Here is a 17720-nt window from a genome sequence, read left to right on the forward strand (position 1 = left end):
GGAATTCCCTGAGTTGTCTCCGTCTGGTCGGCCTGGGAATTGTACAGATGGTGTGTTTACGCTCATGTCCTAGTGCCCGGCGCCCCTGAGTGATGTGGAAACCGAGGTACTTCACCTGTTGCCTGCAGATCTGTGCCTTTTCCCAGGAGACTTTGTATCCTTCGTCAGTGAGCAGTTGGAGCAGGCACCGGGTTCCCCGTTGACAGTCTTCCCTGGTCGGGCTCGCTAGAAGGAGGTCATCGACGTACTGTAGAAGTGTGCAGCGGGTTTTTTTTTTTTTTTTTTTTGTGGAAAGGAGATGAGGTCAGTGGCTAGAGCCTCCCCGAACAGAGTTGGTGAATTTTTAAATCGCTGAGGTAGTCGCGTCCAGGTGAGCTGGATTTTCCGTCCAGTCTGAGGATCCTCCCACTCAAAGGCAAACAGGGGCTGACTCTTCGGAGCGAGCCACATATAGAAGAAAGCATCCTTTAAGTCCAGGCAGGAGAACTAGGCAGTATCTGAAGGAATGAGGCCTAGGAGGGTGTATGGGTTCGGTACCACTGGGTGGAAAGTCATTGTGGCCTCATTAATTAATCGCAGGTCTTGGACGGGCCGGTATCTACCTCCGTTGGGCTTTTTGACTGGCAGGAGTGGAGGTGTTCCATGGGGATGGGCACTTCACCAAAATCCCCTCCCGCTTAAGCCTATTGATGTGTTCCTGAATTCTCTCTCGAGCCTCCTTGGGGATGGGATACTGTCGTCTCCTGGTCGGTTGGGCGCTCAGTTTCATCTCGATTACCAGGGGTGCGTGTTGGTGTGCAAGACCGGGAGGGTTTTCCTCCGCCCATACCAATGGGAAGTCCTGCCAGAGGTCAGGCGGGTTCTGTTCCTCTTTGACCTCATCGTATAGCTTCCACTCCAATTCTCGAGGCAGGGTGACCGACATTATGAGAGTGTCTGGAGCACTGAGCGTGAGGCTTGCGGTCCCTTTCGGGTGGAAGGTGATTTGGGCTTCCAGTTTGCTCAGGAGATCTCGACCTAGGAGGGGCAGTGGCAGTCTGGTATGTATGGGAATTCATGTCTTATCTGGTGCCCCACCCCCTTCTGGCATATTCAGGATTGGCAGAAGGGTCGAGCTACTCGAGTTCCTGTGGCTCCCACAATGGTGGTTTCCCGCTTTGTAAGTGGAGCCACGGGGGTTGTTATCACCGAATGTTCTGCCCCAGTGTCCACCATGAACTTTATTGGTCGGCCCCTCACTTCCATTACGACCGTAGGTTCCCGGGGGCCAAGAGTCAGGGAACCCAGTCGGTCCTATTCTGAGTCGATCCCAGTGAGACCAATGAGGTCCTGGGTCTCCAGCCCCTGCTGGAAGCCCCTGGGCAGGTTCCTGTTTGGCGGTGGGTGGTTTCTTTTGTTGGGGCGTTCATGCTTCCAGTGACCAAACTCCTTACAATAGGTGCACTGGTCAGGCTTCAGGGTCCCTCGTCTCCTGGGTCCTCCTTCCCGTGGTGGGCCAGGTCTCTTGGCTGGGTCAGGTCTTCCAAGGGCAGCGGCCAGGAGAGCGCTTTCTGTTTCATTTTCTGGTCCTCCCTCTGGGCGGTCCTGTCTCAATTAACATAGACCTTCTGGGCCACTTCTATCAGCTGTGTGATGTTCATTTCTGTAAACCCGTCAAGTTTCTGGAGTTTCCGTCGGATGTCAGCATAGGACTGCTCAACAAATGTAGCATTTACCATTCGCTGATTTTCGGCCGCCTCTGGGTTGAAGGGTGTATAGACTCGGTAGGCCTCATAAAGGCGCTCGTAGAATTTGTTTGGTGATTCCTCCGGCTTCTGGGTGATCAGAGCGACTCTATTCATGTTGGTTGGTTTTCTGGCTCCCTCCCGGACCCCGTGGAGGAGAGCTTCCCGATACCTTCTGAGTGTCTCTTGTCCACTCGGGGAGTTGAAATCCCAATCCGGGTTGGTCTCGGGTGCTGCTCTCAGTGCCCACTGCTTCACGTCCAAGGTCCCTGCTGGAGCCTGGTCCTGGAGCCACCTCCGGGTCCCAGCTATAATCCGGTGTCGTTCTTCCGTGTTAAAAAGGATCAGAAGGAGCTGGCGGCAGTCTTCCCAAGTGGGACGGTGGGTCTGAAAGATGGATTCTAGGAGATCAATGAGGGCCTGAGGGTTTTCGGAGTAAGGCGGGGTGTGGTGTTTCCAGTTCAGAAGGTCAGTGGTGGAGAAGGGCTGGTAGTACAGGACTGGCTGCCCTGGCTGAACGGGCCCATCGTCTGTGACCTGCATCCGACCTCGCACCTCACGCAGGGGCATCTGGAGGGCTGAAGTTGGGGCCTGAGCAGACCGTAGCCGGCGGGTGATGGGAGTGTCGGCACCTGGTTGGTCTGGAACTGGCGGTGAGGAGACTGACGGTGGCGGGGTGTCTGGCAGATTCAGGGGCACTTCAGGAGGTGTCACGGTAGGGTTGTAGAGGGGGTGGTGGTGGCTCCTCTTCAGGAGCTTCCTGCTGGATGGGTTTGTACAGTTTGGAGTCTCTGGTCCTTTGGGCCACAAAAATCTTGCTCTGTCCCTTATTAGCACAGAACCAGACCCAAGGGGGAGGGTCTGAGCAATTTTTAGCCATGAATCTATGTAAGGGAATTGGTCGGGGTGGCCGGGAGTCCCGGTCACAACTTTCTAAACTGCTCACACGGTGGGGAGGTCTAGGGTTCCTGTTGCAGGCCAGTCAATCCCAAATGTGTTCACAGAGGGCCCTAAGCCTGCTGGGACTCAGTGTGACTCCGTAATCTCCCATGAAACCCTTCTTAAAGTTTTTTAACATGTATTTAAGGACTGTAGGCTTAGATTCTACACGAGCCATTCTAGACCCTTGTACGGTGCCACAATTTAACAGATAAAAGGTGGGGGCGGGGTTCTCTCAGATGTCCGCCTGGCTGCGTCCCTCTCGGGCACTTAGGCGCGTCTTGGCTAAGGTGTGCCCGTATAAACCCCGGGCCTGGTCACTCCTTTTTAGGGGAGTGAATCACCGTTATGCCGTACGTCGCTGCCACAGAACCGCAGGTGAGGACCCACTCAGATTACGTAGCCGTAGCCGTGGAACCACAAACACTCACTCTTCACTCACTCACTCAGACAGGCAGGGGTCACACATTCCCACCCTGGGAATTCCCTGCGCTCAGGAGGTGATCAAGCTCCTCTTCCGTCGTCTGATGGGCCTGACTCGGACGGGTCCCGGGACTTTACCTGGTCCGATGCTTCCAGACCTGATTTGACTTGTCCTTCTCTCTGGCGTGTCCGGGCGAGTTCGGGACCCCATGGCTGGCGGGAGCTCCCGAGGAGCAAAGATATTCCGCAAAAAAGTGATTGGCACCGGTTCGCTTCTGTCGCCGAGGTCCTGCCGGTCGCTGCGCCCGTCCCCAAACCGGTGGCTTCAAGGGGCCAGCGCGGTCGGTTTCCAGGCCAGGGAACCAAAATGTTACGGCAAGTTTTATAGCGAGTGGTCCCGAGGACAAACCGAGCGGCACACGGAGAGTCGGAGAATCAACATTTATTCGCTGGCGGGCTCAGAGGGGTCTCGCCACCAAATTTTGAGCACCGTCTACCCAATTTTTCCCATTTTTATTAAGTTGGGGTGATCTAAGGGGAGGGGTCTCAGGTGACTAATGCCCGCCAGATAATAAGTTTAGTGTCTGCACTAAGCAATAGGATTAGTGTTATGTTGATGTGCCAGATGTTAGGTGAGTGATATGTTAATGTACCAGGTGTTAGGTTAGTGGCTTGCACCAGGTAGTTAGGTTTAGTGTTACGTTGATGTGTTAGATATTAGGTTAGTGGTAGTTAATGTGCCAAGTGTTAGGTGAGTCATATGTTAATGTGGGTCTTTTGTGAGGGGTGGGGGTCTCAGGTGGCTGTTGTGCTAAGTAATAGATGGGGGTTTTCTTCATCAGGGGCACTTCTGGGGAGCCCGGACACACTCAGACCCATCATCACATCCAAACCACGGAGAACTTTAAAACTGTCGTCATCTGCTTTATTGACAGGTAAATTGTTCAAAAATGTTCTCACAATTCAATAATTACAAAGACTCAGACTTACATTAAAAAAGTAAAAACCAGAACCCCCCAGCAGGTGCCCGCCCGGCAGACGGCCCGGAGGGCGGCGGGGCGGGCAGGTGCTGGGTGGTGCCGGTTCACTCAGTGCCGACGTGGGGAGGTGCGCGTCCTGAACAGCCTTGCCAAGCAGTCGACCAGTGACGGACGGGAATCCCGCCCTGTGCTGAGGACAAGCTGTATCTGCTGCCACAGTTAATCACAAGCCTTTAATGGACAGGGCCACAGACCCGATCACTCAACATATACAAGGAAGGGTGAGGTTAAATACACTCTCGGGGCGTCACCACGCTGTGGGCCGGGGCCGCTGTGCAGGAGTGTGCCGGGTGATTCTACATGATCCAAATGGGCTACTAATCACTGGGGCTCCATGCAGGGGCAGGGCTGGGTGGGGCAGGGTGGGGGTGTCCCAGTGCCTGCTGCGCAGCACCCTGGGGCTCTGGCCTCCTCAGCCCAGCAGGCCACAGGGCCTGCCTGTACCAGGACACTTGCTAGTTGTGTGGCAGGAGGCAGAAGCCATGGAAGTGAGTGGAAAACAGCACAGCTGACTTCACAGTAGTAGATACTGGTGACACTTCATGGCTGTGACCCAGAATGAACTAACACTCGGGGACGTGGGGTGTCACTGGTCCCAGGCCTCTGTGCACACTGAGGTGTCAGCAGGACTTCTACAGCTGACTATGCAATGGCTACATGAGTAAAAGGGCCACAAACTAACCTCCACTTTCCTCTATCTTGGAAATTCTAGTGACACTGGGAAAGATACGCAACCCTCCTGCTCCTTTCCTAAGGTCCTAGGAAACAGGTTCAGGAAACAGGGAAAGACTAGTCACTGAGGCCACGTCCCGAGCTGTCTGCTTCCTAAGCAGGCCACGTTCTAATGGGTTTCTGCGGAGGGAGCTGGCGTCGGCAGAGCCCACAGGCCTTCCCGGGATGTTAGGGGTGGGAGAGAGGCTGTGTGGTGGTCCTTCATGTGCAAATGGAGTAGTGTCACCTCACAGCTGTGCAGACGAATGGATCTGGTCTGATCTAACTGCCACGAACAATGCGGCATAAAACTGATCATTATTATAATAAAGATTTTTCTTCATCTTCATATCTACAAATTGATTCTACATTTCCTTGGACAACACTGGAGGGTCAGCTCAGTCTTGGCACTGACGTTGGAGGCCATCCCCAGCTCCTTGGCCCCATGGTGGTGGGCAGGTGGCTTCAGGCGTCGCAGGTTGGCTGCTCCAGGCCTTCGAGGGGGAGCTGGCTCCTGTGGGGGGAGTTGGGGCTTGGCGGGCCGCTGGGGTTGGAGCTGTTCGATGGGGTTGAGTGTTTGGTGGAATCCGAATCAGGCTGTTAAACAAAGGGGGCAGCATGAACACCAACTGCCTGGGCCAAGCAGGCACACGTGCCCGGCCACATGCAAATGTGTGCTCAGGGACAGATGCAGCAACTGCTCTTTTCCTTTCTTATAATGAGAACACACATTTTATACAGCTATTCTTTAAGCTTGTTGGTTAGAATCATAAACTAGTGTCTAACTGTACTCACAAATGACCTAGTAATTACAATTACAAAAGAGAAAGAGCAACTGTGCAGTGAAGAAACCATACAGCCCGCAACCAAGTGGTCCAAAGTCACAAACATGACACTCTTTCATGAGCAAGACACTAGGACTAGAGCGGAACTTCCTCAACACAATAAAGGACATTTAATGAAAAACCCACAGCTAACTTCATACTCAATGGTGAGACAAAGCTTTCCCCCTAAGATCAGGAATGAGACAAGGACGTCCACTTTCACTGCTGCTACTCAACATGGCACTAGAAGTTCTAGCCAGGGCAATTAGGCAAGAAAAATAAGTAAAAAGAAAAGAAGTAAAACTATCTCTGTTTGCAGATGACATGATTCTATACCTAGAAAATCCCAAAGAATTCATTATAAACTACTAAAAAGATTCAGCAAAGTTGTAGGTACAAGATCAATACACAAAAACTGGTTGTGTTTCTATATACCAGCAATGAATAATCTGAAAAAGAAACAAAAATAATTCCATTTACAACAGTATCCAAAAGAATGAAATACCTAGAAATAATTTTAACCAAGTGAAACATTTGTACACTGTAAACTGCAAAATGCTGCTGAAAAAAATTTAATAAGGCCTAAATAAATGGAAACACATCAAATATTCATGGAGTGGAAGGCTTAATATTGTTAAGATAGCATTACTCCCCAAAGTGATCTACAGATTCAATGCAATCTCTACTGAAATCACTTTTTTGGCAGAAATGGAAAAATCAATCCTCAAATTCATATGGAATTGCAAGGGGCCCTGAATAGTCAAAACAATATTAAAAAAGAAAAAGTTGAAGGACCCACACTCCCCAAACACACTTCTTTGAAATGGACTACATAACAGTGTGGATCTGGCATGAGGAGAGACATACAGACCAATGGAATAGAAGGGGATACAGACCAATGGAATAGAAGGGGATACAGACCAATGGAATAGAAGGGGATACAGACCAATGGAATAGAAGGGGATACAGACCAATGGAATAGAAGGGGATACAGACCAATGGAATAGAAGGGGATACAGACCAATGGAATAGAAGGGGATACAGACCAATGGAATAGAAGGGGATACAGACCAATGGAATAGAAGGGGATACAGACCAATGGAATAGAATGGGATACAGACCAATGGAATAGAAGGGGAAGTCCAGAAATAAATCTATACACCTGTGGCCAACTGATTCACAACAAGGGTGCCAAAATCATCCAATGGGGGAAAGAACGGACTTTTTAGCAAATGGTGCTGATGTCCATATGCAGAAGAATAAAGTTGGACCCCTACCTCACACCATATGGAAAAATTATCTCAGAATGGGTCAATGACCTAAATATAAGAGCTAAAACCACAAACTCTTAGATGAAAACAGGAGTAAATCTTCATCACCTTGGATTTGGCAATGGATTCTTAGATACAACACCAAAAGCATGAGCAACAACAAAAAGACAAACTTAGAAATTTTTATACATCAAAGGACGTTATCAAGAATGTGAAATGACATCCTATAGAATGGGAGAAAATATCTGCAAATCATGTATCTGATAAGGGCTTAGTATTCAGAATGAATAAGAAACTCTTACAACTCAACCACAAAAAGACAAGCCAATTAAAATTAGGTAAAGGGGTTCTCCAAAGAGGCTACAGGAATGGCCAAGAAGCACATGAAAAGATGTTCAATGTGATTAGTCATTAGGGAAATGCAAATCAAAACTACAATCAGGTACCACTTCATACCCACTAGTATGACTATTAGGAAAAAGAAGAAGAAAAAAAGGAAAATAACAAATATTGGTGAGGATGTGGAAGAATTAGAACCCTCACACATTGCCAGTGGGAATGTAAACTGGTACAGCCCGGTAGAAAACAGTTTGGCAGTACCTCAATAAGTTAAACACAGAATTACTATAAAAACCCAGCAATTCCATTCCTAGGTGTATATTCAACAGTAGTGAAAACAGGTACTTAAACAAACGCACACACACGTGTTCACAACAGCACAAGATGGAAGTAGCCCCCATGTCATCAGTGGGACATGGGAACACAAACTGGTCTGTCCAAACAATGGAATACTATTCACCAATAAAAGTGAAGCACTGACAAATGCTACAAGGAAGAACCTCAAAAACACGCAAAGTGAAAGAAACCAGACAATAAGGCCAAATACCCACTTGTATGCAAAAGGCACCTCACTGCATTTCTGTGAAATGTCCGGAACGGGAATCCACAGACAGAACGCGGGCGGCCCCACGGGCTGAGGGGCGGATGGGGAAGTGCTGCACGGGTGGGGGCTTGCTCTGGCACGATGGGAACATTCCCAATGCCACAGGAGTGTTGACTGTACAACACTGTGAATGTACCAAATGCCACTGAGTTGGTCCCTTTGAAATGGGTACTTCATGTTTCATGAATTTCACTGAAGTTTAAAGGAGGAACAAGGTCGGTGCGGAGGAGCCGGGAACCGTGTGCCTCCGGATGCAGCACCCCGAGGGCCACCAAGTCCTCTGCGTGGTGCCGCAGCCTGGGACACGCAGTCTGACCCTCGGACAAACCAGGAACCCAGGGGCCTCCTACGAGATAGTGGAAGAGCTCGCTACAAACACTGTGGGGTGAGAGCCAGGCTGAGCGCCTGCTCCAAAGTGAAGGGCAGCCACAGCGAGGTGTGACCATGGACTGGGGCTCGTGCCAGAAAAAGATGTGCTATAAAGGATATTACTGGGACAAGTGAAAAAACTGGAATATGCAGATTATCAACATGCAGCTGTACTGTGGTTACACGAGAGAACAGGGAGAGTGTGTGTGAGTGCGTGTGTGCACATGCTTACATGCTTTACTCATGCCCTTGGCATCGCTGGGCCCATGGGAACAGTCCCTGGGAAGGCGGTGCAGGACCAGCGTAACTCTGCTGGGTGTGGCCCTGTGGCCGGGGAAGAGGCCCTCCCTCAGAGGTCCCACCAGGTGCCCTGACGTTGCAACTCACATTCAACTGGTCCTTCCAGAAAAGTTAAACAGGGCAAAATGAGTTAGTTGAGTCACATATGGGTTATTCACACTATTACTCTTGCAACTTTTGTGGAGGCTTGAAATTTTTCAAAATAGTTGAGGGGAAAAAAAGTAAAATAAGGGGGCAGGGGACCAACCTCTAAAAGCCACCAATTGCAGGCAGGGTTTTTTTTTTTTTTTTTTGCGACAGCGTCTCACTCTTGCCCGGGCTAGAGTGCCGTGGCGTCAGCCCAGCTCACAGCAACCTCAGACTCCTGGGCTCAAGTAATCCTCCTGCCTCAGCCTCCCGAGTAGCTGGGACTACAGGCATGCACCACCATGCCCGGCTAATTTTTTCTATTTTTAGAGATGGGGGGTCTCGCTCTTGCTCAGGCTGGTCTCGAACTCCTGACCTCAAGCAATCTTCCTGCCTCAGCCTCAGAGTGCTAGGATTACAGGCGTGGGCCAACACCGGCCCCAGCTGTGGGTGGTTTTAAAGGAAGTGCATGAAACCTTCAAGGAGATAAAATTCCTGTGTTATGGCAACTCAGAGACACAAACTTCTTAACTCAGAGCTTGAGCTGGCAAAGCCCCTGAAAACAAAGCTGGCCAAAGACAGCACAGAAAAAGAAAGGCACAGGTCAAGTTTACTGATAAGCACAGACATGAAACCTGTAAGCAACAGGCTCACAAACAGAATCCACCAATCTACCAGTGGACCAAAAGAGTAGAACTTCACAGCTGGGCATGGTGGCGCACGCCTGTAGTCCCAGAACTTTGGGAAGCTGAGGCAGGGGGATCGCTTGAACCCAGGAGTTGGAGGCTGCAGTAACTATGATTGTGCCACTGCACTTCAGCCTGGGAGACAGAGCAAGACCGTGTCCCTTAAAAAAATAAGAATAACACTTTCTGACCAAGTAGGATTTATTCTAAGGATGCAAGGAAATCTACCACAATGACTCACAACATCAACAAGTGGTAGGAAAAACCCGTGAAGATCTGTTTGGAAAATGCTAAAAAAGCATCTGATCAGTATCCGTCACCCATCCTTACTGGAAACTCTTCCAAGCTAGGAGAGGGAAACACCACCTGAGCCAGGTGACGCCAGTCTCCCTGGAGACCCAGGCAGGAGCACGGGGCCTGTGCTACCCAGGCCCCGGCCAGTGCCCCGAGAGGCAGCGCAGGGTGCACACACACCACCCTGGTCTTTCACACACGCACACACACTTTCAAGACGGGGTGACAGAAGAGAAAACCCTGCAAAGCTTTGGAAGAGACTCAGAGAACATTTGTTACCTTATTTGAGAAACACCAAATGGGCTGTGGGAAAATAACAAATTTCGTATGACAAAAAGACCTTAAAATTAAAACATCAGTGATAGTGGGGACAGTATTTGCACCTGATCCTAAGCACAGTTCATCAAGAGCCCCTATCAAGCACCCAGGGCAAGGCAGACGGTGGCGAGAAGGTGGACGTCACAGAGGACGAAACGCCGACCACGGCAGGGCCAGGCCGAGTCGGGTGGAGCTGCTGTCAGCTGAGCAGCCAAAGCGGCAAAGCCCCTGCGCCCCTCCGCCCCTGCGCCCCGCCTCCCCCCTGCAGAAAGCACCGAGGGCAGGACACGCGGGAACTGCTTCCTCGGCCTCAGCGCCGGCCTTTCCCCACCTCGTACGTCTGCACTCCCACCTCCTTCCTGCATGCAGGGGAGACTAAGGCGCAGAGTGTGAGGCCTCACAGCGCGTGAGGACACTGCCAGCAGGAGCAGTGTCTGGTCCCTGAGTTGGCCCCCAACGCCAAGTGGCCGTCCTGATGCCAAGTGGCCGTCCCAAAAGGATGGGGAGAGCAGAGGCCAGCATGGAAGGCCCTCCCAGAGCAAAGCAACCACCTGGTCACACTGAAGTCTAATCAAGTCCACAGGGAAGACCGGGAGGTAGCTGCGGGGGAAGCTGGGTGGGTGGAAGGCTTTCGTGCCTGGTGGGGCAGCGTGACAGCCCCCACCCCAGTCAGGACCCCTGAAGGAGATGGTGCTCTCAGCAGCTCGGGGCAGCAGGGGCTGGGGGCAGGGAGGGAAGGTGAGACCAGTACCTCGAGGGAGCCTGGCCCGGAGGTGGCCCAGCACTGGCTCGAGCTGCCTCTCCTGGGTCTGGCAGAGGCTGTGGCTCAGGCTGGGCTGGAGAAGGGTCTCCACCCTCCCCCCTGAGCACAGCCCTGAAGGAGTGAGCGGGAGGCCCGGCCCCAGGCTGCCTTTCCTGCTGCAGTGCAGGCTCAGCCCGCTGGGCCCGGGCTGCTCCCTGGGAGACAGGGCACCTTTCTCCGCACACGGACACTTTGCTGCACCTGGGCAAGTCTTACCTCTTTGTCAAAGTCCTGGTCAGGATCAGACATACTTCTCAGAGGCACGGTGACCCCGGGCTCCGATCCACCTACAGAACCAGAACAGCTTTATCTCAGGGGGAAAAAACCCAGAACGGAATTGAAAGCCTGGAGTCCCACCATCCAGCCTCCCCACCCCGGGACCTCCCCACCCGGCCCCGGCTGCAGGAGCTACGCTTCCTCGGTACCTGACGAGGGCCACGAGATGTAGGGCTTGTTCCTGGACGGAGGCTGCCGGGACAGGCCGGAGGGAGCCGGGCCGGGCCTTTCCTCCTGCGAGGGGGCCGCGGCGCTCTGCGCAGAGAGAGCAGCAGGTCAGCACTCGGGCGCCCGGAGGGGCCTCGGCAGAGTCGTGGCCCCAGCTCTCAAGGAGCAAACTGGGGCCAAGAGGGCTCTCTGGACAAGGGCCTTGGGCCCTTTGGAACTAAGAATTGGCAACTCTGGGCCAAGTCAGATCCTATAGAAAATACACTTTCTTAACTAAAAAAGAAAAAGTATGTTACTTGCTCATACTAAGGTGTTATTTAGATATTATCATCCGATAGCTAATTCCCTCATGAAACACTAACAGGCTGGGATGGTGACAGACACTAACAGACGCCTGTGGCGTCACAGTGCCCAGGAGGGTCACAGGGGCCGATGCCCACAAGGCCTCCTGGGGAGGGAAATGCTCGTGGACGGAGTTTCTGCTGAACGGGGTCTTGTGGCAGACGCTCCAGGTCAGAGCCGAGTGCCGAGGACCGGACGGCCTCCGCGGGCCCCACCGTGGCAAAGTCCGCACAGACTCGGGGGCTGCAGAGAGGAGGGGGTGGAGCCCCCCGCCCGCCTGCCCCCCGCCCTGGCCCAGGAACGCACCAGAGGCAGGTCCATGAGCACCTGCATCCCATCGCCCGGGCCCATGTGAGCCACGTGGTTGAAGTTGGTGGGGTTGGATATCATCTTGGATCTCAATTCTGGGTCTCTAAGCATCTCTCTGGGGAAAAAGAAATATGTTTGAGATTCACAAATATGTGAAAATCCTCTTGGCTCTAATCCACCCCCTGCTGGCGCCAGGCGGAGCTGGCCCTGTGGGCTCCGGCCCCTACCGTCGCTGCTGCAATCTCTCTTCCTCCGGAACCTTGAAGACAAATCGCCTTTTGCTTCTGGTTCGAAGCATCTGCTTCTTGCTGTTGTCAGAAGTGTCTGGCACGTTGAGGATGGCTCCTGCACAAGGAGGACAGTGCAGTGACTGTGGTAGCCGCGCTAGTCCCCCGTGTAAGACAGAGGCTGCTGCACCTGGGGCAACGGCCACGGGTGGCCGTCTGAAAGGCTGTCCTCCCGCCACTCCCGCCTGCCGAGAAAGGCCTACCCGAGAACTTGCTCTTGAAGTAGATCAGGCGCGGAGGCTCGCAGTTGAGGAGGTTGAGGGTGCCTTCAGAGTTCAGCGGCCTTATCTGCACGGGAACCAGAGGCGGGAGGTAAGCGCGTGGCCTGGGCAGAGCAGGAGGACCTGCCCGCAGCGCGGAGGGCGCGGGGGCCGCCTTACCCTCCGCAGGCCGATGGTCTGCACCCACTCCATGGTGCGCACGTCGAAGACGTCGACGCCGTACTCGCTGTACACGGTGACGTGGGAGGGGCTGCAACCTAGCGCAGACGGAGCGGAACAGGTGAGCAGCCAGGCGGGCGCCCGGAACTCACCTGCCGCCAGTCCTGAAGGCCACACCTGGGGGCTCAGAGAGTGCAGAGGAGGCAGCACGGCCCTCACCCGGTCACCCTCACCTGGGCCACGCATCACTTCAGGTTCCTTCCGCTCGGGAGGTCATTTCAGAGTCACACACACACTCTGACGTCCACCCGCCTCATCACTCCAAGTAACAGTTTAAATACCGCAGTACAGATGGCGAGGGAGACTCAGAAGTCTGCCTTTCCATTTAGCTCTTTTACACGAGGCGTGATTATTGCAAAAGGTTAGTAATTCAGGCTCGACACATTGGAAATGCAGGTACGGGCTGACTGCTCAGCATTTTGAGGCTACTGCCTTCCGTGACGGATGCCAAGAAGGCAGGTATTTAAAACCTCCACGCAGCCATCCCGCCAGCGCCCGCACCATGCCAAGGCCGTCGGACTTCTCTGCGTGACAAGGTCCTTCAAGAACAAGCCGGGCAGCCTTTCGCAGGCTGGTCTCAACACACATGCGAGTGAGAGTCGCTTTCCCTCAGGGACCCTGTGGTTCGCGCCACCCTCCTCATCCCCGCTGCTACGAGCAGTGGTCTCTGTCGGGACACGGCAGAAGTCACTCTAGTGCCTGAGGTGTGAAACCAAGGACTGTTGGCCCATTTGGCTCGTGGAGTTTAAGGGGACGTTCCCCACATTTAGAACAGCAGTAAGAGCACAGCTGCACCATCTGCTGGCCAGAAAGGAGCAGTGTCGCCCACCTCCCGGCCCTCTGCCACGCACGGCACGCCGTCGTCACACACATCGTGGCACACACGCAACCTCACCCTGGCGCGGTTCCCAGGCATCTCCTTGGGGAAACGCAGAGCTTGAAGGTGGAGGGCCGCGAGATCCCAGAGCGCTCCAGCTCAGCTCTCGTTCCTGGCGCTTCTAATCTCCAGGTGCCAAAGTTAATCTGTTTCATGTCCTACTTTACTAACTGAAGATGCATTTTTAAAAACTTCTGCTGTGTTTCTATTACAGATTCCAAACAGGCTACATGATCAGTCCTTTTTTTTTTCCGAATACAAAAAACAAAACTGTTTGGGAAGTAAACAAAAGATGCTGGAACTGGTCACCAAACTGCCTCAGAAGTGGCATTTTAGACACCCTCTTTGAGTGCCACATGCAAAAGTGGACCCTGAATTAACGTTCAGAGGACCATTCTCCACACAGTGGGGACTTCTGGGGGAAGCCCCCCTTACTTTCAGAATATGTGGTGCTTCATTTGCAAAGAACCAGGAAGTATTCTAATTTGTGGATAAAGCGATAAATTGAGGTGTCCAGTCTAAAGAAAAATTTCAACTGAGAAGATAGGATCATAGCAGAAAGAATGTGGGCTCTGGAGTCTGACAGATCTGATGTGACTTGTGCAGGCCACATGTGCTCTGTGGCCCTCAGTCTCCTCTTCTAGAAGCTGATGCCACTTGCCCTAGGGGATAGGAGGGCAGGTGAGGCCACATACACAAAGTGCTAACCACGGCCCCAACAAGCAGTTCTCCATGATAAAGGTTCTTTAATTATTTCTTGCCAGCTCTAAAATTGACTGTACTGGTGTCTGTACTGAGCCCAGGGGAAGAGAAAAAATGAGACCCACCAAGGTGGAGAACGCAAGAACATTGGGCGTCCATGCTGGTCACACGTGGCCGGGATTATAAAAACACCACAGTGACCTGGGTCCTTTTGACATTAAACTTTGCAAAAACTTAAAAGTGCTAGAGGAAAAGACCCAACAAGCAGGACTCCTATGTGGTTTTGACTCCTGTGCTGGCTGCCCACACAGAGGGAGGGTGTGGCGGGGAAGAGGCCGGGATGAGGGGTGCGGAGGCAGCGGACGGGCCCCTTTCCTGCACGCACCTCCCCCCCACCCCGCCTCAGTGCGGCCCCACCCGCCTGTACATGCGCCACACCAGTGGCCTTGGCCGTGCAGGGACAGAGGCAGGACACTGCAGCAAGGCCCTGCAAGCTGAAGCTGGTGGCTCCCCTCACAGCCTGGGTGTCTGGTCCCGATGCCCCAGGTGTGCCACCAGCTTGGCCAGGCCAGCACCGAGGCGGACCAAAGGTTTTAGCTCTAGGTAATTAAGGAGAATGATGATGTCCCACCTGCCACCCCCGTAACCCCCATCTGCTGCCATTTCAGAATCAACGTGTGCCCTCCGGTCTGACGTGGGTCTCTGCTCTCTCGTGACCTGCTGAGGCGAAGGTGCTGGCTACTCCAACACATCACACAGAAGGACCTCAACGTTTAAGGGTTCTTAAGATCAGGCTGGGCAGGAAGCACCCACCCACAAGCCCAGACGCCAGCGCCCAGCTCCCCAAGCTCTCAGGCCTCTGTGATGCCCCACGTGAGCCAGGGCGTCCGACTTCGTCAGGGCCACCACTCACACACAGTCACGTAAACTAAGCAAATTAACCCAACTGTTTTCCACAACAGCTCCCACCACTCTCAAGAAACAACACTTGTCCCACGGGGGACTGAAGCCTGGACACCAGAGTTGAATTGTTTCTGGCCATCAAAAAGCTTCAGCTTGTTTTATCACTGTGTAAGCTGACGTGGTATCATGATGAAGGCCTTTTTAAAAAAGAGGAAACGCCATGTCCCCTTCTGCCAGGGGCCTGTGCCCACTGTTGGGGTTTACTGCTGAGGGATCCCTGGAAGGACGAGCCCCGTGAGCTGGGAACAGGCGCACAGGGCAGCGGGCAGCTTGCTCACCAGGGGAAGCCTACGGCCACCTGCTGCCCCCCCGCTGCTGGTCTGGACCCACGTTCTGCCACGGAAAACCGTGGAGCCAGGTCTCCCGACGCTCCTGTGCCTACTTGACTAAGGGGACCGGAAGACGAACCGAAGCAAATAGGACACATGCCGACTGTGGATGTGGGAAGCAGCAACAGGGATATGCAACAGAAAAACATATACATACTACAGGCGACAGGAGCCGCAGGCCACATGAGCTCCTGCGTGCGTGACCTCCGGCCTTGCGGGTCCACGTACAATCCCATGTGGCTGAAGCAAAGCAGGTACTCCTCACTTTTGAGCTCCACAGCACAAAGGGCATCAAAAGACTGTTGTGAGAGGAACGTAAGCGAGGGGTCATTGGGATTTACCAGGTTTAGAGACTGCCCATCTCCCTGGATGCTCAACAGAGAGAACCCAGAAGGGTAGCCAACACAGAGCTTGTCCTTGAACACGGCCATCCACTGGACGTTTCCAGGGGCCACAATTTCATTGAACTTTCTGTGGAAAGGTTTAGTTCTCTGGATCTCGTAGCAAAGGATCAGCCGCTTCACGGCGACAAACAGGCAGGTTGAAGAGCTCTTCTTCAGCGTCGCCGTTGCAATGAGCTGGCAGCCTTTTGTTTCCGGAAGCTTGATATCAAAGTTGCCTTCCGCTCCGTCAAAGGACGACCACGGACAGAGATGGACATGGTGGCTCCGGCCACAGAGGAGGACTATGATTTTCTCTTTGGGAACGAGCTCGATCTGGTACACCTTCTTGCAGTCAGCAGCGCGGACGATCACTGCAGCAGGACAGGCACGTCAGTGTCTCAGCGCAGCTCGAGACCCGCCCCAATGCCCCTGCACCCTCGTTGGCGCCCTCCCACTGTGGTCAGCACGAGCCCGTTCTCACCTGCACGGCAGCGCCTGGCGGCTCCCTGGAGAGCCAGCTCTACCCCGCACACGCTGGCGGGCGCCCGCCTCACATGGGCTCTCACTCCGGAGCCCCCAGGGGTCACCGCTCTAATGCACCTTAGCCTGTATCTGCTCAGACTCACACACCCCCTCACGGACCAGGGCTCTAGCTGGGAAATGCTTCCGCCTGGGCTGGATGTCATTCCCACGCACCGCGTGGCCCGTGGGGTGGGCCTGGACCTTGTTGCAGCTCATCCTTGGACCAGAACACCCTCGGGTTGCATGTGGGGAACACAGTCATCTGGGACCTTGCTGGGCATCCTCAGTCAAACTCCCTGAAAGCACCGCGCCCTCACATGGCCCGACTTACCCCAGTACTCTAACTGGCTTAGGATCGCCTCCCTCTCTGGGCTCCCTGAGCCAGAGCGCTTGGTGTGGGCCGAGAAGGACTAAACAATCCGGCTGCAGCCACACCCGCTCGCGGGCTCACCGTGTGTGCGGAGGCGCCCAGGCTCGCTGGGAAGGGCCCGCCGCTCACACAAAACATCACCGTATCCCCAGGGATGTGTCCCGGAGACCCTGCCCAGGGCCCAGGGCCAGTTCTGGCCTCCTGACGTTTGTATTCCCAGACTCAGGGCTGTGGGGTGGGGAGTGCAAGGATACACCGCCTTTCCTCACTGGGAAGAGTGAAGTGTCCGAATGTGAACTAAATTAAATCTACCTCAAGTGAAGCCATGGTGCCTCTGGGAATCACGCGGCTATTCCTGCTCTTGGGGGGCTTTTCCTGGCCCCCCCCCACTCAAAGGCTGCAATGCGGAACCCTGCCCGCTCGTCACCACGCATGGGGTGATGGCCACACGCTGACGCACTAGCGCTTGTGCCACAGACATTGCTGAGCACCGACCGAGTCTTCTGCACGTTATTTTCTCAACCGTCTGCTTTCCCATTGCGTTCCAGGACACGGTGACTCAATTCACACATCAAGTGAATCTCGTGGTCACCCTCACAAGTTCCGGCTGCCCCAGGTGGAAACCGCGCCCCCGCTCACTCACCATCTCGGGTGACCTCTATGACGTAGAGCCCTTCTTCTAAGCCAACCGCAATCCTGTCTCCGTCTGTGCGGGGGGCGGGGTAAGGACAACGTGCACAAAATCAGCACAGTCAACCTTCCAACAACAGGGGTTCACACCACGAGGCCCACTGTTACATGGATCTTTTTCAGCCAAACACAACTTTTTGTACATGTGGGTTCCACAGGGCTGACTACAGGAATTGAGAATTTGTGGATTTGGGAATACACGGGGGGCCTGGCAAAGGGGGGGTCCTGCTGCTTAAAATGTGCAGAGAAACTTCCTACAAATTCAAACGCACAACACAACCGTGGTCTGAAT

The 17720-nt window shown here is 53.6% G+C and overlaps 1 protein-coding gene and 1 long non-coding RNA gene across 3 annotated transcripts in view; one reads left to right on the top strand and one right to left on the bottom strand.

The window, feature by feature from the left end:
* Positions 1–1016: 1016 nt before the first annotated feature.
* LOC138396726 (uncharacterized) lies at positions 1017–4689 on the top strand. Its single transcript, XR_011235720.1, has 2 exons — positions 1017–4021; positions 4110–4689. It is a non-coding gene; the product is annotated as an uncharacterized lncRNA (long non-coding RNA).
* The window catches only part of CDC42BPB (CDC42 binding protein kinase beta), a 117852-nt gene continuing 104146 nt past the window's right edge, over positions 4015–17720 (bottom strand). For both annotated transcript variants that reach the window (XM_069490243.1, XM_069490234.1), the window contains 9 exons: positions 17382–17444; positions 15621–16217; positions 12533–12630; positions 12356–12440; positions 12093–12210; positions 11863–11980; positions 11196–11301; positions 10987–11057; positions 4015–5434 (listed from right to left, as the gene is read on the bottom strand). In XM_069490243.1, the coding sequence (XP_069346344.1) occupies positions 5303–5434; positions 10987–11057; positions 11196–11301; positions 11863–11980; positions 12093–12210; positions 12356–12440; positions 12533–12630; positions 15621–16217; positions 17382–17444 (1388 nt within the window). In that variant the 3' untranslated portion in view covers positions 4015–5302. The remainder of the gene's footprint in view (positions 5435–10986; positions 11058–11195; positions 11302–11862; positions 11981–12092; positions 12211–12355; positions 12441–12532; positions 12631–15620; positions 16218–17381; positions 17445–17720) is intronic.

This window comes from Eulemur rufifrons, chromosome 2 (assembly GCF_041146395.1).
Source record: "Eulemur rufifrons isolate Redbay chromosome 2, OSU_ERuf_1, whole genome shotgun sequence".
NCBI classification, from domain to species: domain Eukaryota; kingdom Metazoa; phylum Chordata; class Mammalia; order Primates; family Lemuridae; genus Eulemur; species Eulemur rufifrons.